At 44.1% G+C, this 20,706-nt stretch overlaps 1 protein-coding gene across 1 annotated transcript in view; it reads right to left on the reverse strand.

Annotated features, from left to right (window-relative positions):
• Nucleotides 1-6,025: 6,025 nt before the first annotated feature.
• The window catches only part of kank4 (KN motif and ankyrin repeat domains 4), a 108,060-nt gene continuing 93,379 nt past the window's right edge, over nucleotides 6,026-20,706 (reverse strand). Inside the window, exons 5-10 of the mRNA XM_041840048.2 lie at nucleotides 13,998-14,276; nucleotides 13,165-13,249; nucleotides 11,167-11,386; nucleotides 10,250-10,392; nucleotides 8,205-8,405; nucleotides 6,026-7,179 (exon numbers count right to left, since the gene is read on the reverse strand). Coding sequence (XP_041695982.2) covers nucleotides 7,021-7,179; nucleotides 8,205-8,405; nucleotides 10,250-10,392; nucleotides 11,167-11,386; nucleotides 13,165-13,249; nucleotides 13,998-14,276 — 1,087 coding nt within the window. The 3' untranslated portion in view covers nucleotides 6,026-7,020. The remainder of the gene's footprint in view (nucleotides 7,180-8,204; nucleotides 8,406-10,249; nucleotides 10,393-11,166; nucleotides 11,387-13,164; nucleotides 13,250-13,997; nucleotides 14,277-20,706) is intronic.

Genomic DNA, 20,706 nt, shown 5'->3' on the forward strand with positions numbered 1-20,706 from the left:
GGCCAGGCACGACTCCAACACCATCATTAAGTTTGCCGACGACACAACAGTGGTAGGCCTGATCATCGACAACGATGAGACAGCCTATAGGGAGGAGGTCAGAGACCTGGCCATGTGGTGCCAGGATAACAACCTCTCCCTCAACGTGACCAAGACAAAGGAGATGATTGTGGACTACAGGAAAAAAATGAGGACTGAGCACACCTCCATTCTCATCGACAGGGCTGTAGTGGAACAGGTTGAGAGCTTCAAGTTCCTTGGTGTCCACATCACCAACTAACTATCATGGTCCAAACACACCAAGACAGTCGTGAAGAGGGCACGACAAAGCCTATTCCCCCTCAGGAGACTGAAAAGATTTGGCATGGGTCCTCAGATCCTCAAAAAGTTATACAGCTGCACCATCGAGAGCATCCTGACTGGTTGCATCACCGCCTGGTATGAAAACTGCTCGGCCTCCGACCGCAAGGCACTACAGAGGGTAGTGCGTACGGCCCAGTACATCACTGGGGCCAAACTTCCTGCCATCCAGGACCTCTATACCAGGCGGTGTCAGAGGAAGGCCCTCAAAATTGTCAAAGACTCCAGCCACCCTAGTCATAGATTGTTCTCTCTGCTACCGTACGGCAAGCGGTACCGGAGCGCCAAGTATAGGTCCAAAAGGCTTCTCAACAGCTTCTACCCCCAAGCCATAAGACTCCTGAACAGCTAATCATGGCTACCCGGACTACTTTCACTGCCCCCCCCCCACCCCATCCTTTTTACGCTGCTGCTACTCTGTTAATTATTTATGCATAGTCACTCTACCCACATGTAGATATTACCTCAACTACCTCAACTAGCCGGTGCCCCCACACATTGACTCTGCACCGGTACCCCCCTGTATATAGCCTCCAATGTGATTTTCTGGATTTTTTTTCCACATTTTGTCTGTCATAGTTGACGTGTACCTATGATGAAAATTACAGGTCTCTCTCATATTTTTAAGTGGGAGAACTTGCACAATTGGTGGCTGACTAAATACTTTTTTTCCCCACTGTATATAGCCCCTCCCCCCTTTCAGTCTATCACACCTGAACATTTTGTAATCAGCCGTTTCAATGTCCTTATCCATAATCAAGCCATTTAACCAGGTCTCTATGAGAACCAGAATGTCAGGGTTTGTGTCATGCATCCAGATGGTCCATCTTTGACATCAAGCACATGTATGTGCCACAATCCAAGCCCTCTACGTGCTTTGAAAACAGCAGGGGTATCCATATACTGTAGGGATTTGAAATAATAGCACTGGGTGAGCTGATCACAGTGGCCCTCTCATTTGGGCTAACAGCAAAAAAGCTAACAATTCAACTTTCTGGGTATAAGATAACTACTGACAATAACCCTGGGAATATGGATGAACATGTCACATAAACATTACATTTACATTTTAGTCATTTAGCAGACGCTCTTATCCAGAGCGACTTACAGTTAGTGAGTGCATACATTTTTCATACTGTCACATTACTTTCATTTCATGGCTTTACCGTCCATCTCCAACTCCAAAAATCAGTCTGACAGGCACATACTTGGGTCAGGATCAGCGGTCCTGGCTACAATGAGCCAACCGCGATACGAGTTAAGCTTTGCTGGTGTCAGTTAGGCAGACTAGCTTGACAGGGCTAGCGTGCTAGCTCAATCAATCAAATTGATTTATAAATCCCTTTTTACATCAGTATCAGGTCAGTCAACAGACAGTCAAATCCTGCCAGGAAAAGCTTTTACCATTGCTCCTTCAGTGGCTTGGAGTGAATGAGGCCTGATGCTGCTGCTGTGGTAAAGCCTCACCATTGTAGCTGACTATGATAGCTGATTAGCATTCAACGTTAATCTTTGTTTCGTTTTTATTTTTTAAAGTAGGCTACATCCATCTATATAACGCAAGACCGACACCTGTCCTGGCCTGTCGACTAACATACTGGCATTCTGAGGAAGCAGCCGTCACACTGGTCTTTATCCTAGAGTAACATTGCCATCTGCTGGTACAAGCTAGTTTTAAACACCGTAGTGCACTGGGAGTGCCGAGTGTCTGCGGGTTTTCGCTCCTCCCTTGTACTTGATTGATTAATGAAGGTCACTAATTAGTAAGGAACTCCCCTCACCTGGTTGTCTAGATCTTAATTGAAGGAAAAACCAAAAAGCAGCAGACACTAGGCCCTCCGTGGAATGACTTTGAAACCCCTGCTGTCGTGGGTGACACATTACATTTAATTTCCTCTGTGATGTCACTGGGGTGAGCGGTCTGTCTGGCAGAGTATCAGTGGCTCAGTGAAGGTCTGTGACTCTGTGGAGGGGGACAGCTGCCTGTGAGGTCAGTATTATAGATAATGGGAAAGAAACAAGGCTGCACTTATTCAGTCACATCAGAGACTAACGGTCCGTTTATACTAGGAAGCGGCAGTGGGCGGGGGGACCGTTGGGCGATGTGAGCATGGGCGAGGGAGCTGAACAGGGTGGGACTAAAGTTGTGGAAAGCGGGAACTTTATTCAAATCCTCCGCGAGTGACCAATCGAAGCTCACCATATCTTCCAACCCCTACTGGATTGGCTAACAATGGCTGTTGTTACATACCACTACCTAGCATGCTTGCTAGAGTGTTAGCACCCACATGAGGGCCAGGTTAGCGTGGCTAGGTAAGTGCTGCTTGTATACTATAAATGTAAAAGGCCTAGATTCAATCGGTATCGCGGAAGATCCGTGGTATTGTGTGATTGAAATTTAAAGACAATGTTCGCAGAGACTGCATTTAGGGTAAACACTACATATGCCGACTCAATTGGAAATTACCTTTACATTTCAATCTCGCTATAACGCAGATCTTCTGCAATGTGGATTGACTCTATCCCTAATAGTGTACAGAAGCTCATGACAAAATAAACTTCTACACACACAAGTTTCAAAGTTTCCTTTTTATTTAGAAGCAATTCTTTGATTTGTAAATGTTTAACATACAAGTAAATTTGATAGTAGGAATATTACAGGCAGGTACAGCTGTTTTCATCTGATTGTAACGTAGTCTCACAAAGGCAGTCCTGTTGACGCGGTACAGCACACAGCCTTGTCCAATGAGAGACGAGCATGAACCACCCAACCAATGAAAAGTTACATTGCTTTTTAGAGTAGACCAATCAGCTTATATATACCATCCAGAAGAACCAATAAATTCACATATTCCAACCCGATCATTGGACTATTGGCCCATGCATATACTGTATATTGTAAAAATATAGCATTTTGAATAAATACTAAATATATTTAAGAGCAAATGTCAGACCATACCAGATATATTTTCCACAATACTGTAAATGTATGTACAGGTAGGTATCCATATACTTCTTTAACCAGTAGAGGTCAGTCTTCAGCTCCTAGGCCTGCCTTGTGATAAACAGGTGAGAAAGAAAGACAGCACCACTCCACCTGGTGAGTACAGCACCTTTCCTTTGGGACTGGGACCTCTTCATTTTCTGATAGGCAAGATAGGATATTCTCATGTAATTTCTCTGCACCAGTGCCCTATTGTTCAATGCAGAATGGAGGTTGGGTGGAAGAGAGAGGCACAATCTCCCTAAGAACAACATTTCTACTTTTATAGCAGTGAAATATGCATGTGTGTCCGTATTGGAGAGGGGGTTGTGTAACGTTACTAACTGCAGAGGACAGTAGAGAACATGTTACTAAAGTATGGCCAGTAATGGAGAGTCCTCTACTGTGTTGCTTCCTGTGCTAAGTGGTGTGATGTTGTTCCATAGGAGGCCTGCTGAATGCTATCTGGATTCTGGAATGTAAAACTGCCTGACATTCTTTGTGCATTATGTAGCGATTTGGTTGCATACATTATTTGATTTGTAATCTATAAGCAGGCAGACAAAGGGAATGATACATTACAGTGGAAGAGAGTGAGAGTGTGTGCGTGCATGCAACCTGGTCTCAGAGCATTTCGTATTATTCCATATGTACAGTTGAAGTCGGAAGTTTACATGCACTTAGGTTGGAGTCATTAAAACTTGTTTTTCAACCACTCCACAAATTTCTTGTTAACAAACTATAGTTTTGGCAAGTCAATTAGGACATCTACTTTGTGCATGACACAAGTAATTTTTCCAACAATTGTTTACAGACAGATTATTTCACTTATAATTCACTGTATCACAATTCCAGTGGATCAGAAGTTTACAAACACTAAGTTGACTGTGCCTTTAAATAGCTTGGAAAATTCCAGAAAATGATGTCATGGCTTTAGAAGCTTCTGATAGGCTAATTGACATAATTTGAGTCATTTGGAGGTGTACCTGTGGATGTATTTCAAGGCCTACCTTCAAACTCAGTGCCTCTTTGCTTGACATCATGGGAAAATCAAAAGAAATCAGCCAGGACCTCTGAAAAAAAAATGTAGACCTCCACAAGTCTGGTTCATCCTTGGGAGCAATTTCCAAACACCTGAAGGTACCACGTTCATCTGTACAAACAATAGTACGCAAGTATAAACACCATGGGACCACGCAGCTGTCATACCGCTCAGGAAGGAGACGCATTCTGTCTCCTAGAGATGAACGTACTTTGGTGCGAAAAGTGCAAATCAATCCCAGAACAACAGCAAAGGACCTTGTGAAGATGCTGGAGGAAACAGGTAGAAACGTATCTATATCCACTGTAAAAGGAGTCCTATATCGACATAACCTGAAAGGCCGCTCAGCAAGGAAGAAGCCACTGCTCCAAAACCGCCATAGAAAAGCCAGACAACAGTTTTCAACTGCACATGGGGACAGAAGATCGTACTTTTTGGAGAAATGTCCTCTGGTCTGATGAAACAAAAATAGTTTGGCCATAATAACTATTGTTATGTTTGGAGGAAAAAGGGAGTTGCTTGCAAGCCGAAGAACACCATCCCAACCATGAAGCACGGGGGTGGCAGCATCATGCTGTGGGGGTGCTTTGCTGCAGGAGAGACTGGTGCACTTCACAAAATAGATGGCATCATGAGGAAGGAAAATTGTGTGGATATATTGAAGCAACATCTCAAGAAGACATCAGTCAGGAAGTTAAAGCTTGGTCGCAAATGGGTCTTCCAAATGAACAATGACCCCAAGCATACTTCCAAAGTTGTGGCAAAATGGCTTAAGGACAACAAAGTCAAGGTATTGGAGTGGCCATTGCAAAACCCTGACCTCAATCCTATAGAAAATGTGTGGGCAGAACTGAAAAAGCGTGTGCGAGCAAGGAGGCCTACAAACCTGACTCAGTTACACCAGCTCTGTCAGGAGGAATGGGCCAAAATTCACCCAACTTATTGTGGGAAGCTTGTGGAAGGCTAACCGAAACATTTGACCCAAGTTAAACAATGGCAATGCTACCAAATCTTAATTGAGTGTATGTAAACTTCTGACCCACTGGGAATGTGATGAAAGTAATACAAGCTGAAATAAATCATTCTCTCTACTATTATTCTGACATTTCACATTCTTAAAATAAAGTGGTGATCCTAACTGACCTAAGACAGGGCATTTTTACTAGGATTAAATGTCAGGAATTGTGAAAAACTGAGTTTAAATGTATTTGGCTAAGGTGTATGTAAACTTCCGACTTCAACTGTAAATCCGAAACACCCAATTTAGTATGATATGTTAAGTTTGGTATGGTTACATAAGACAGATGGTTTCTTAAGGCAAAAACGAAAGGAGGGTGGTTGGTCGGGGTGGATGGGTGAGCGTATAACACAAACGTCTAGCAACCCAAAGGTTGTGAGTTTGAATTTCATCGCAGAAAACTTAAGCATTTTAGCTAATTAGCAACTTCTACTACTTACACATTTTTGCTACTTTGCAACTACTAAGCATGTTAGCTAACCCTTCCCCTAACCTTAACCCTTTTAACTAACTCTTCACCTAACCCTAACCTTAACTTTAACCCTTTTAGCTAACCTTTCCCCTAACCCCTGACCCCTAGCCTAGCTAACGTTAGCAAGCTAGCTAACATTAGCCACCTAGCTAGAATTCGTAACATATCATACGTTTGGCAAATTCGTAACATATTGTATGTTATGCAAATTCGTAACATATAATAGGAAATATAATTCGTAATAATCATACGAAATGGAGTGTCTCGGATTTATGTACAGAATAATACGAAATGCTCTGAGACCAGGCTAGTTCATGAGAGGGAGAAAGAGAAAAAGAGTTGTAGATAGTTGAGTAGAGTAGTAAGTGGACAGTTACTACAACATACTGCAGTTTAGTAGCTTCGGAAGATTCTGCGTTTTTTGTTATTATATTGCTGCATGCTGCATCCTACTATACACCCTTCATATTGGAAGACGTCCCAGTGAGTCAATCGTTAAGTCATACTGATGAAAACAAACCAAGCATGGATAGGATATTTACAGTGTGAATATCAATCAAACAGACTAAAACAAAGTGCAATGCAAAATAAATATAGTGTGTGTATCCGATAAAACGCGAGAATAACATAGACTTTATGATTTCAATAAATGGCTTATGTCCAAATATAAAATAATAGTAATGTTATCAATGGTATAAAAAGGAAGGAACACCATATAATCGATAATAATATGACAGATTTTGAAGGTAGCTCATGTGCTTAATATGATTTTTGCCTGGAATCCATCATCCTTCTGTTGTCTTTCTACCCTCTTCCTGGATCACCTGTCAATCACCACTGTTGCCATGGCTACAGGGGTCTTTGATTGCCTCACACAGGTCCCTCTCTGATTGGCTGGCTGCCAAACGGTTGATACATATCTCCAGAGTCCCGCCCACGGAATGTTGGCAGAAATGTGAAGAATGTGTGTTATTCTGGTTCCTTGCAGCTCAGGTCCAGTAGGCCTGTCTGTGAGCTGAGCTCTGGTTGGTGGGGAGATAGAGTGGTGGTGAATGGGGAGTGGGGTCCGGGCTATGGTGGGTCCAGGGTGGGAGAGTCCAGTGATAGGGTGGAGTAGGGGTTAGAGAAGGGCTGCTGGAGGGGGCTCAGAGGAGAGAGGCGGTGGTGGTGGTGATGATGGTGGCTGAGGTGGTGGTGGAGGAGGGGTTAGAGGCCTGGGTGGTGGAGTCAGAGTGGGTCTTCAGAAGTTCAACTATCTCACTGTGGGAGGCTGCTACCGCCACCGACAGAGCACTCTGACCATCCTACAGACAGAGAGAGAGAGAGAATGTTTCTTCACTCATGGAGTAAACAAAAACGTTGTGGTTCAATCATGTTTGAAGAGTGAATACCGTCCTCTCCACTAACCAGAGGGTGTGTTCTTTAGACCCCCCCTTCCCCTCAGAAACATGAGACCTGGGTAATGAGCGTACACAGCTAAAATCTAAACCCACACAGGACATCGCCAACAACTGGCAAGTGGCACAATGGATAACGCGTCTGACTACGGATCAGAAGATTCTAGGTTAGACTCCTGGCTGGCTCGTGTGATATTTTTGTCTCTTCATGAGATCCATAGTGAGACAATGTGGGACCAAGGAGTGAGAGCAGAACAATACCATCTCTGGCCATGGGAGAGGAAGAGGTGAATTATTTAGCCTGTCTGTTTCAGCCACAGTCCAGCCCACACAGCTCTGTCTGGGGTTCCATGGTCTACTTTAGCCCCCTGTCTGACTATGCCCTGGAGGCCTTAAAGAAGGTCTGATTCTAGCCATAGCCCCACTCCACGCCATTCACACACAGACACCTCTACATATCCAGTGCAGTATAATACCTTCTAAAGGGATGAATTAGTGTGTCAAACCCAGAGAGACATCTCCACAAAACAGTCATTAACCTAGAAGCTAATTTGTGCCTTATCTGGCTGCCATTCTGCTATCACTTTATGGAGGAAAAATAAGACAGTGTGTTTCTGGTCAACTCCCTGCCACTCAGTGGCTAGGCGATGTGACATCCTCTGAGAGCCTGTGTGCTCATTCATCATGTCAATGAACATGAGAAAATTATGCACTTCACCGTTTAGCCAGATGGTGGCACCGTTGGGTTATTTTGACATTCAATGTTTTGGGAAGCCCAAAGTACCTGCATGTGCTGATGTTTAAGTGTAAGTATGTGCATGTGTGTGTGTGTGAGCGTCCAAGTGTGTGTGTGCGTGCTTGTGTGTGTTCACATTAGTGTGTGTTATGTGTGCGCGCGCGTGTGTGTGTGATATGCATGTGTGTGTGCCTACCTTGTCTGTGAGGCTGGTGTCACAGTGGTCAGACTCGAGTAGTATTCGAGCGATCTCTGTGTGACCGTGCTCACATGCACACATGAGTGCGGTCGAACCGTCTTTGTCCTGAACGTTGAGGTCAGCCTGACAGCTCAGCAGCAACCGCACCATGGCTGTGCGACCGTGGCTGACGGCCAGCATGAGGGCCGTCTGCCCTGCCTAGAAAACAGGAGAGAGAGAGGAAGACCAAAGAGGAGAGGAATGAAAGACCAAAGAGGAGAGGAATGAAATGTGAGATGGGGAAACTACAGTATATATTTGTAGTGGGTCAAGTACAGGCAAGTACAGTGGTCCTGAGTGAGTAGGTGAGTATTGTGTATAGGTGACTGTGTGTACAGGTGTGTGAGTGTCTAAAAATGACTGGGTGTATGTCTATACAATGGGTGTGTGTACAGTAGGGTTTAATACCGGTGACCGGTATCCCGGGACTTCCTGACCAAGCTCCTTCCCGTTTTCCGAGAAAAATATTAATAAATAATTAACAAAATAAAATGTATGCAGCACTAATGCAAAAACACAAAATATGCACGTGCGAACAGTTGCGTGCATGAACCGGACATATCAACTCTCTGGCTTAATTCATAGCCTACATTAGACCAGTAATCACAACGCTAGCAGCCTACCATATTTAGCCTACTCAACGTAAAGTCCCCAATAGAAAACATCACTTACTTGCATGACTTCTATAAATTGCATTGCTGACTATCATATGTAGGCTACACGCGACCTCTCGATGCAGTTACTGAAGGCAATCTCCATCTCACGTTCACAAATCTCCAAACTATCTTTGTGGCACTGGCAGAAGCTCAAAATATAAATACTCAATCTTAACAAAATGTTTGGTAGGCTACTACATTGTGTCCACAAACGCGCTCAAGGAAATAGACATTTGCAACATTGTTCCATGATGTTACAATAACAAAAGCAAGTGCAGGGGCCTGACTTAGATTCTCAGGGATCTCTCAATGGCACTGAAGCTATCCATGGTGCTAAATCTATCCATGGCGCTGAAGCTATCCATGGCGCTGAAGCTATCCATGGTGCTGAAGCTATCCATGGTCCTGAAGCTATCCATGGTGCTGAAGCTATCCATGGCCCTGAAGCTATCCATGGCCCTGAAGCTATCCATGGCCCTGAAGCTATCCATGGCGCTGAAGCTATCCATGGTGCTGAAGCTCCAACACTAGGCCTATTTGCTTGTCTGTTTAGCGGAGAATCGGATATGTTCCCTGTGACAAAGTCATCACAATAATCATGTTATCATAAAGTAAAAACAGCCACAACCTTCCGAAATCCCTCTGATAGCCAGGTGCAAGGGGAGAGAAACGGGCAAACAAGCTGGCTGACATCTTTCAGTTAAAGGTAAGCTAAAACAAATGTCATTTTCACTAGGCTGTAGGCTAATAAATTCATAATATTTTAGACCAACATTTAAACTAGGTTACATCAACAAATTGTGTGGTGACATTGACAGAACATTGAGTTGATTCAATTTTGACAAATACTATACGAAACCATTCGATTCCTGTCCACATTTCTCCAGTGGTAGAATCATGTCTAATTTTTTGCGCTGGTATTATATGCTTTTATATAGCATTTCCGGTTTGAATGGGAATACTGGGATATTACTGGGATGGTTCCAATTTTCTCAGGAAGGAAAATTGGTAGATTTCTGAGAAACTAATAAACCCTAGTGATAGTGAATATACAGTCTGTGACTGCATGCTAGAGTAACTATACAGTCTGTGACTGCATGCTAGAGTGACTATACAGTCTGTGACTGCATGCTAGAGTAACTATACAGTCTGTGACTGCATGCTAGAGTGACTATACAGTCTTTGACTGCATGATAGAGTGAATATACAGTCTGTGACTGCATGATAGAGTGACTATACAGTGAGTAGTGGATCATTGTTAGTGTGTGTCTGTGACTGTACAATGGGATAGAGTAAAGGTGTGTACAGGTGTGTCTGTGTGTGTGTGTGTGTACATGTTGTGTGTACCTGGCTGGCTCGGGCGTTGACATCTCCCTGTCTCAGCAGCTGCAGAGCCACCTCCATGTCGTCTGGTCCATCAGCAGCTGTCAGAGAGGCCAGCATCACCGCTGTGTAGCCTGCCTTGTTCTGGGTATCCACCTCACACAGACCTACACATACACACACATACACACACACACAATATAAAGAATGTGATATGATTCATACTTGTACTTTTACTTTTGATACTTAAGTATATTTTAGCAATTACGTTTACTTTTGATACTTAAGTATATTTAAAACCAAATATATTTAGACTTTTACTTAAGTAGTATTTTGCTGGGTGACTTTCACTTTTACTTGAGTCATTTCTATTAAGGCATCTTTACTTTTACTCAAGTTTGACAATTGAGAACTTTTTCCACCACCGCGTGTAGAGGTAGAGACAAATCTCGCATTGAAACACTCCGTCTTGTTCACTATATTGGTTTCAGAACGAACGTGAGAATAAAGACATAAATATCCTTTCAGTAAAAAAGGTTGAGGTAGGGACTGAGAAAAGAGGGTGTGACATAAAGGAGAGTGAGTGGGTTGTAGAGAGGTGTATGAATATCCCATACCAGTGTGTTGTAGAGAGGTGTATGCATATCCCATACCAGTGTGTTGTAGAGTGGTGTATGAATATCCCATACCAGTGTGTTGTAGAGAGGTGTATGAACATCCCATACCAGTGGGTTGTAGAGAGGTGTATGAACATCCCATACCAGTGTGTTGTAGAGAGGTGTATGAACATCCCATACCAGTGGGTTGTAGAGAGGTGTATGAACATCCCATACCAGTGTGTTGTAGAGAGGTGTATGAACATCCCATACCAGTGTGTTGTAGAGAGGTGTATGAACATCCCATACCAGTGTGTTGTAGAGAGGTGTATGAACATCCCATACCAGTGTCCAGCAGCAGTTTGACCACAGGGAAGTTGGAGTGGGACACGCTGTAGTGGAGCGCTGTGTTGCCGTTACCATCGGCCAGGTTTACGATGTAACGCAGGAGGGTTGGCGTGGCGATGCCCACCTCTCTCAGATAGAGGGTGACGGTGTCTGCCAGAGAGTCCTTCTGACTGGACACACGGAACCACTCCTGGTACAACACCGTCAGGACGTGCCTCTGAAGAGAGGGGGAGAACACACACACAGACACACACTAGTAGAAACAAACACTGTGACACATGGAACCACTTCTGGTACAACACCATCACAACAGTCTATAAAAAGGGGGAAACAAGGGTTAGGGTTACAGTAGTAGGTTAGGGATAGGTTGAGGGTTGAGGCTAGAGTTAGGGTTGAACCAAGATGTGGACATTAATCTAGGGATGGGTTGAGGCTAGGGTTAGGGTTGAACCAGGATGTGGACATGAATCTAGGGTTAGGTAGAGGGTTGAGGCTAGTGTTAAACCACGATGTGGACATTAATCTAGGGATAGGTTGAGGGTTAAGGCTAGGGTTAGGGTTGAACCAAGATGTGGACATGAATCTAGGGTTAGGTTGAGGCTAGGGTTAGGGTTGAACCAGGATGTGGACATTCAGCTAGGGTTAGGTTGAGGGTTAGGGTTGAACCAGGATGTGGACATAAAGCTAGGGTTAGGTTGAGGGTTGAGGCTAGGGTTAGGATTGAACCAGGATGTGAACATAAAGCTAGGGTTAGGTTGAGTATTGAGGCTAGTGTTAAACCACGATGTGGACATTAATCTAGGGATAGGTTGAGGGTTAAGGCTAGGGTTAGGGTTGAACCAAGATGTGGACATGAATCTAGGGTTAGGTTGAGGCTAGGGTTAGGGTTGAACCAGGATGTGGACATTCAGCTAGGGTTAGGTTGAGGGTTGAGGCTAGGGTTAGGGTTGAACCAGGATGTGGACATAAAGCTAGGGTTAGGTTGAGGGTTGAGGCTAGGGTTAGGGTTGAACCAGGATGTGAACATAAAGCTAGGGTTAGGTTGAGTATTGAGGGTTATGATTGAACCAGGATGTGGACATGAAGCTAGGGTTAGGTTGAGGGTTAGAGTTGAACCAGGATGTGGACAAAAAGCTAGGTTTAGGTTGAGGGTTGAGGCTAGGGTTAGGATTGAACCAGGATGTGGACATAAAGCTTGGTTGAGGTTTGAAGGTTAGGGTTGAACCAGGATGTGGACATAAAGCTAGGTTGAGGGTTAGGGTTGAACCAGGATGTGGACATAAAGCTAGGTTGAGGGTTAGGGTTGAACCAGGATGTGGACATAAAGCTAGGGTTAGGGTTAGGGTTGAACCAGGATGTGGACATAAAGCTAGGGTTAGGGTTAGGGTTGAACCAGGATGTGGACATAAAGCTAGGGTTAGGTTGAGGGTTAGGGTTGAACCAGGATGTGGACATAAAGCTAGGTTGAGGTTTGAGGATTTGTTAGTGATTGTACTTTTTCAATTAGTTTTATTGAAAGGGACAGAAATGAGCTGGAAGGTACATTGTGAGCTGGGAGACAGATGGAGGGTACATAGTGGAGCTGGGAGACAGATGGAGGGTACATAGTGAGCTGGGAGACAGATGGAGGGTACATAGTGGAGCTGGGAGACAGATGGAGGGTACATAGTGAGCTGGGAGACAGATGGAGGGTACATAGTGGAGCTGGGAGACAGATGGAGGGTACATAGTGGAGCTGGGAGACAGATGGAGGGTACATAGTGAGCTGGGAGACAGATGGAGGGTACATAGTGGAGCTGGGAGACAGATGGAGGGTACATAGTGAGCTGGGAGACAGGTGGAGGGACATAGTGAGCTGGGAGACAGATGGAGGGTACATAGTGGAGCTGGGAGATAGAAAGAGGGTACACAGTGTGAAGACTGGTGTCGATCCCGCGCAGGCCGGGGATCACTTTAGGCGCTACCGTTTGGACTTTAGAGGGGAAATGTTCTTACCATTTCTTTATCAGGGGTTGCCACCTCTGCCATGCGATCCTTAATGTAGTGACACGCCTCCATGAAGTCCTTATCTATCGTCTCCCTGTGTGAACATAACATAACATTTAGCCACCTTTCATAATAATTCATAATGACAGACAGACATATTTTAGTAGTGCTGCAATGGTTGAGTCAATTATCATAAATGGTAGTCGGGAAATCAGGTATTTCAAAAGATGTCAGGCCTAGTGATAATCATACAGTAGATCAGCATAAGAAATAAACCTATTTCTGAGACAGAGTCAAGAAGTCAACATATCCCACAAATCCTCCCTGTCACTGATTCATACCTCACTATGTGCGTGTGTGTGTGTGTGTGTGTGCACGCAGCAGAAGGGGTCAGCTCTTGGGGCCAGACCATTATAGGGCCGGGCCCCAGCAGCAGACGGCTGCTGTATTAATGCTTCACTCAGCACCTGTCATTCTGCTCCCATTGGGGCCTGAAGGCTGTATGTAGACTGGAGGCCGGGGCTGGATGCAGCTGGCCTCACCTGAACAAAGACCTGGATTGTGTGTCTGACATCAGAGACTAGAGTAGACACATTGGGGATGAGGGATGGACAGGTAAGGTACAGCAGGCTGCCATAAGGAGACCTCAGTGGGATGAGAGGGGTCTGGATAGAGGTGCCATTTATACTTGGCTTGGCTATTGTTTGGCTAACTGTATATTTTCTTTGCAGGTGGTTTGTTCACAGTTCATTTAATTTCAAAAGACCTCCACTGAGATGGACATTTTCTGCAAAAGTTAAGAAACTTAATCAAGAAGTCCTCTTATCCCCTGTCTGTCTCACCCTGCTTCTGGCTGCTGCTCCAGGAGCGCCTGGCTGGTGTCTGGGTCCTGAGGGTCTCCCTGGCCCTCTGTCTCCCTTGCCTGGGCTCCTGCTCCCTGGGCCTCCTCTCCTGTGGCAGTGGCCTCTCCCTGGCCCTGGGCTTCTCCAGCTCCCTCCTCCTGCTCTTCCTTCTCCCACTGCTCCTCCTCCTGCTCCTCGGGCTCAGAGCTGTCCACCTCCTCCTCAGCCTCCTCCTTCTCCTCCCCACTGGACTCCTCCTCACTGGAGGTGGTCTCATACCTGGCCATTAACGACACAAACAAACAGCATCAATGAGACGACTGAAGTACCAAGAGACTTATCAAGTTCCAAGATATGACAAGAGAAGGTCATTCAGCCCCATGTGTGCTGGCTATTTACTCACAGCGCTGGCCATTTACCTAACATAGCGTTGATGTGTAACATCTTGGAATCTGTGAGCAGTGAGAACATGGCCTTGTGAGGTGTATTGAGGGACATTCGTCTTTAGGATGTTATGAATAGATGGTTCATGGAAAGGTGCATGTTTAGGTAGTACTTGATGAAAAGGTATGTGTGTTTATTTGTCCCTGTCAAGGTACTTCTATAGGGCCCTTGATCAGAAAGGCTAATGTCAGGCAGAGAATACTGTTCCTTCATGGATGTTTGTGGACCGTTCTTTCAGGAGCCACAGAATTCCCAGAATTCCTAACGGAGAGGGGTGAATAGAGGAAGTGTAAGGAGAGGTCATGTGATCAGAGTCTGAAGGAGGGAAGTCTGTGCTGTGTTCTCAAGGCTATGTGTGTGTGTGTGTGTGTTTTCTATGTTGCGATTAGGAACAAGGAGGGCATGGAGGAAACATCTGAGCAGAGGCAGGATAAACAGCACCCACTTCCTGGTTTAGCTCAGGGGTCAGGGGCAACCATAGCCTGACACAGTAAACCCTTTAGAAATCTAAAAGGTGAGAATATTCCATTCACAAACAGTTGATGAAATACATAGATTACCTGGAAATGTTCATTTTAATCATGTATATTGCTTCCACAACAGTGGTGTAAAGTACATCAGTAAAAATACTTTAAAGTACTACTTAAGACATTTTGGGGGGGGGGGGGTATCTGTACTTTACTTTACTATTTATATTTTTGACAACTTTTACTTTTACTCCACTACATTCCTTAAGAAAATAAAGTACCTTTTACTCCATACATTTACCCTGACACCCAAAAGTACTTGTTACATTTAGAATGCTTAGCAGTACAGGAAAATCATCCAATTCATGCACTTAGAACTTTCCTGGTCACCCCTACTGCCTCTGATCTGGCATAAACACTAAACACAAATGCTTCATTTGTAAATTATGTCTGAGTGTTGGAGTGTGCCCTGGCTAGCCATCAATTAAAAAAAAAAAAAAAAAAATCATGCCGTCTGGTTTGCTTAACATAAGGAATGTAAATGTATTTATGCTTTTACTTTTGATACTTAACCCATCATAGTCTCAACCTTTAAGAAGGTCATACCAAGGATCATTTAGCTATTTGATTTAGAATTTTAAGAGCCCTTGAAGTATAAAAAAAAATGTTGGTCTTACTGCTATTAGCCCACACAAACACATTGAATAACAGATTCACTACATGGAACAACAGATAGTCCCCAATTATCAAAAGGAAGTTTGTTCTGAAGTGTCTCTCCTATATCTGAGAGATATACGAAAGATCAGGACACATGTAATTAACCCCAAATGTTATCAGGATTTTTTTTTACATGTCTTTAACCCCAAATGTTTGGCATTAAACAGTCTCCATATATACAGTACTTCCATTCGTTTTTTCAACTGGTGCCGGGGGACATTCAGACGAGTCTTGTGAGGCCTGTGGACGTCCTAGAGCAAAACATCCGACACGTACATGTTCGTGAGAGTCTCACCTTTGCCCAAATGGTTCGGACGCTACAGACAGAATTGGCAGATCGGCTGTACCGACTTCAGTCAAGTCTCCTGACACTTGTGGGGGTCGTAGCAAAACGGAGAACAACATCGTGTTCGTGAGAGTTTGTAGGCCAAACCGTTCGGAGGATTGAGATGATTTTGTGAGAAGACCGACTTTCGGGATGTTTCATGGTCTGACAAACACTGCTCTAGCTCTGTCACCTTTCACCACAGATGCAGAAGTGCAACATCAGCAGATGTGGCGGATTGAGACGCATACAATGCAAAAAAAACAGATACAGTTGAAGTCGGAAGTTTACATACACTTAGGTTGGAGTCATTAAAACTCGTTTTTCAACCACTCCACACATTTCTTGTTAACAAACTATAGTTTTGGCAAGTCGGTTAGGACACCTACTTTGTGCATGACACAAGTCATTTTTCCAACAATTGTTTACAGACAGATTATTTCACTTATAATTCACTGTAGCTCAGCTGGTAGAGCACGGCGCTTCTAACGCCAGGGTAGTGGGTTCGATCCCCGGGACCACCCATACACGCATGACTCTAAGTCGCTTTGGATAAAAGCGTCTGCTAAGTGGCATATTATTATTATTATTACTGTATCACAATTCCAGTGGGTCAGAAGTTTACATACACTAAGTTGACTGTGCCTTTAAACAGCTTGGAAAATTCCAGAAAATGATGTCATGGCTTTAGAAGCTTCTGATAGGCTAATTGACATCATTTAAGTCAATTGGAGGTGTACCTGTGGAGTTATTTCAAGGCCTACCTTCAAACTCAGTGCCTCTTTGCTTGAAATCATGGGAAAATCAAAAGAAATCAGCCAAGACCTCAGAAAATTGTTTTTAGACCTCCAAAAGTTCATCCTTGGGAGCAATTTCCAAACGCCTGAAGGTACCACGTTCATCTGTACAAACAATAGTACGCAAGTATAAACACCATGGGACCATGCAGCCGTCATACCGCTCAGGAAGGAGATGCGTTCTGTCTCCTAGAGATGAACGTAATTTGGTGCGAAAAGTGCAAATCAATCCCAGAACAACAGCAAAGGACCTTGTGAAGATGCTGGAGGAAACAGGTAGAAAAGTATCTATATCCACAGTAAAACGAGTCCTATATCGACATAACCTGAAAGGCCGCTCAGCAAGGAAGAAGCCATTGCTCCAAAACCGCCATAAAAAAGCCAGACTACGGTTTGCAACTGCACATTGGGACAAAGATCATACTTTTTGGAGAAATGTCCTCTGGTCTGATGAAACAAAAATAGAACTGTTTGGCGATAATTACCAATTGTTATGTTTGGAGGAAAAAGGGGGTTGCTTGCAAGCCGAAGAACACCATCCCAACCGTGAAGGACGGTGGTGGCAGTATCATGCTGTGGGGGTGCTTTGCTGCAGGAGGGACTGGTGCACTTCACACAATAAATGCCATTATGAGGACGGAAAATTATGTGGATATATTGAAGCAACATCTCAAGACATCAGTCAGGAAGTTAAAGCTTGGTCACAAATGGCTCTTCCAAATGGACAATGACTCCAAGCATAATTCCAAAGTTGTGGCAAAATGGCTTAAGGACAACAAAGTCAAGGTATTGGAGTGGCCATCACAAAGCCCTGACCTCAATCCTATAGAAAATGTGTGGGCAGAACTGAAAAAGCGTGTGCGAGCAATGAGGCCTACAAACCTGACTCAGTTACACCAGCTCTGTCAGGAGGAATGGGCCAAAATTCACCCAACTTATTGTGGGAAGCTTGTGGAAGGCTACCCGAAACGTTTGACCCAAGTTAAACAATTTAAAGGCAATGCTACCAAACACTAATTGAGTGTATGTAAACTTCTGACCCACTGGGAATGTGATGAAATAAATTATTCTGACATTTCACATTCTTAAAATAAAGTGTTGATCCTAACTGACCAAAGACAGGGAATTTTTACTAGGATTAAATGTCAGGAATTGGGAAAAACTGAGTTTAAATGTATTTGGCTAAGGTGTATGTAAACTTCCGACTTTATCTCTAGCTTAGACTGACGGATGGTTATTGGGATTTCTTTATTATGCTTTTTAGATTTCAGCGGGGGCGCGGAAATCGACTCTAAGAGGTTAAGTATATTTTTGCAATTACATTTTCTTTTGATACTTAAGTATATTTCAAACCAAATACTTTTAGACTTTTACTCAAGTAGTATTTTCCTTGGTGACTTTCACTTTTACTTGAGTCATTTTCCATTAAGGTATCTTTACTTTTACTGAAGTATGATAATTGGATACTTTTCCCACCACTGTTCCACAATTATGCTTGTTTGTTGTGTCTTGATGTGTCTCCCGTGTAGCTGTGGTGTGAATGAACCTCATCAGGTAAGAAATCAAATAAACTAAATTGAGCTGAGTTCTCCTCTGAGGTAAGAGTCAGTCCGACTGAGTCTGTTGTAGTTTTGATTAGCGGTACAGGCTGCTGTCGGGCCAGCAGTGTGTCTATAGTAGCTAATCTATAGTAGTAGCTAATCTATAGTAATTATGTTGTGTGCCGGTAGGAGGGCCAGACAGCAGGTAGGGTACGCTAGCTATAACAGTGCTGTAGCATGAATGCTAGACCAGCCTGTTATAATCACAGCCAGATTAGAGGCCATGGGTCTGCAGTACCACCTCTGCCATCTAACTCACATCTCATCAACATCATCTTTACTTGGTTCATTGCGCTCTAGCGACTCCTTGTGGCGGGCCGGGCGCCTGCAGGCGGACTTCGGTCGTCAGTTGAAAGGTGTTTCCTCCGCATTGGTGGTGGAGGAAACGGGGGGATGTTAAGAAGTACGGTTTGGCGGGTCATGTTTAGGAGGATGCATGACTTGACCATCGCCTCTCCCGTGCCCATTGGGGAGTTGCAGCGATGAGACAACATTTACATTACATTTACGTCATTTAGCAGACGCTCTTATCCAGAGCGACTTACAGGAGCAATTAGGGTTAAGTGCCTTGCTCAAGGGCACATCGGCAGGTTTTTCACCTAGTCGGCTCGGGGATTAGAACCAGCAACCTTTCGGTTACTGGCACAACGCTCTTAACCACTAAGCTATCTGCCGCAATTGGATATCATGAAAAAGGGGGTAAAAAACAAAACAATTTAAAATACTAGGACTTACAGGATACTACCCTTTGCATCAAGATCTTCAATCCAAACCTAAAATCTTGATTTTGGACACAATTACCTGAATGGATTATTACTACGAAGGACTATCAAGAAAAAACTTATAGCAAACCAAAAAAACCTGCAGAAGAAACACAGTGAAAACCTGGAAATACCATCCAACCCAAAACTGAGTGAGTAATGTTCAGTCTGAAGCTACTTCTGAAACCAAAAAGTTAAAGACAATATCTAGGTAATTTTGTTATATAAAGCTAAGTAAATAAGGCTACTAAGCTACCAAGCTGCTAGGACAGAACAGACCTGGCTGCAACTTCAATTAGCACTGAAGTGTGAAGTGAGATGTGTGAAAATTCTTGAGCCCAACAATGGCAGGAGAGTTTCACAGCCCCCACCCAGATGCAGAGGCCTTTGAAGCCCCCTGCTCCATGGCTTCCCCCTGTGCAGATGTCATCACAGTACAGTACCCTTTGGATATTGAAAATAACTCTGCACTGAATAAGTAATAAAATACGCTCCTCAAGGACAATCCAGAGACACTATTTGCTGACTGCTACAAAGAGGGGAACGTAAGCAACTTAATTTTCCACACAGACCATCCACTGACATGCCACAGTGCTATAAGAGCACACTACCCCTATGTCAAGAGAGAGGGTATTGGCCAAGGGTCTCACAACTGCACTGTTCCTCCATTGTTGAGAGAGATACATTCACAGAGCTGGAGAGAGAGATGGTGGAGCTCAGAGAGCTAGTCCACACAATCCAGACCGAACAGACCCGCAAAACAGAGCAGCACAACAACACCCTCCCAACAAGACCAGGAGGGCTGAAGGTGGAGATGGACGGCTGTCTGAGAGAGCTGGCTGCACTCCAGACTGAGGTGAGAGAACTTAAGGAGGAGAGAGAGGAACACATTGCACAGCTAACAGCAGTGAAGGAGGAGGGAGACGAACACATGGCACAGCTAACAGCAGTGAATGAGGAGGTGAGAAAGATGAGGTGTGACATAGAGCAGGTCACTCCCCCAGAGAAGCCAGCAGAACAGCCCACCTCAGACCCTGACCACAACCTCAACATCACAATGGGACAGACAACACAGGACCAACCAACCCAACAGACCCCACCCCCACCTAACAGCCCCCCTGTCAGCTCCCCCGATAGCCCTCCTGACAACCGCCACACATCCACTGAGGACACACAAAAGCCAGAGATTGTGCTACTCACTGACTCAAATGGCAAATACATTTTCCCACTTCTGGGAAAATTGTAACACAGTAAACAAACAATAAGACGAAGAAATACCTATCCAAAATGGAGATGTAGGGATAAACCACTTATCCAATATGTTTGGCTCTATAACAAAGAACAAACAGCAAAAACATATACATGATCAATTACAAATCTTAGAATCAGCTATTAAAGACCACCAGAACCCACTGGACTCTCCAATTACATTGAATGAACTACAAGACAAAATACAAACCCTCCAACCCAAAAAGGCCTGTGGTGTTGATGGTATCCTAATTGAAATGATAAAATATATAGACCACAAATTCCAATTGGCTATACTTGTCACGATCGTTGATGAACGGGACGGACCAAGGCGCAGCGTGATAAGCAT

The sequence above is a fragment of the Coregonus clupeaformis genome, chromosome 20 (genome assembly GCF_020615455.1).
Source record: "Coregonus clupeaformis isolate EN_2021a chromosome 20, ASM2061545v1, whole genome shotgun sequence".
Classification (NCBI taxonomy): domain Eukaryota; kingdom Metazoa; phylum Chordata; class Actinopteri; order Salmoniformes; family Salmonidae; genus Coregonus; species Coregonus clupeaformis.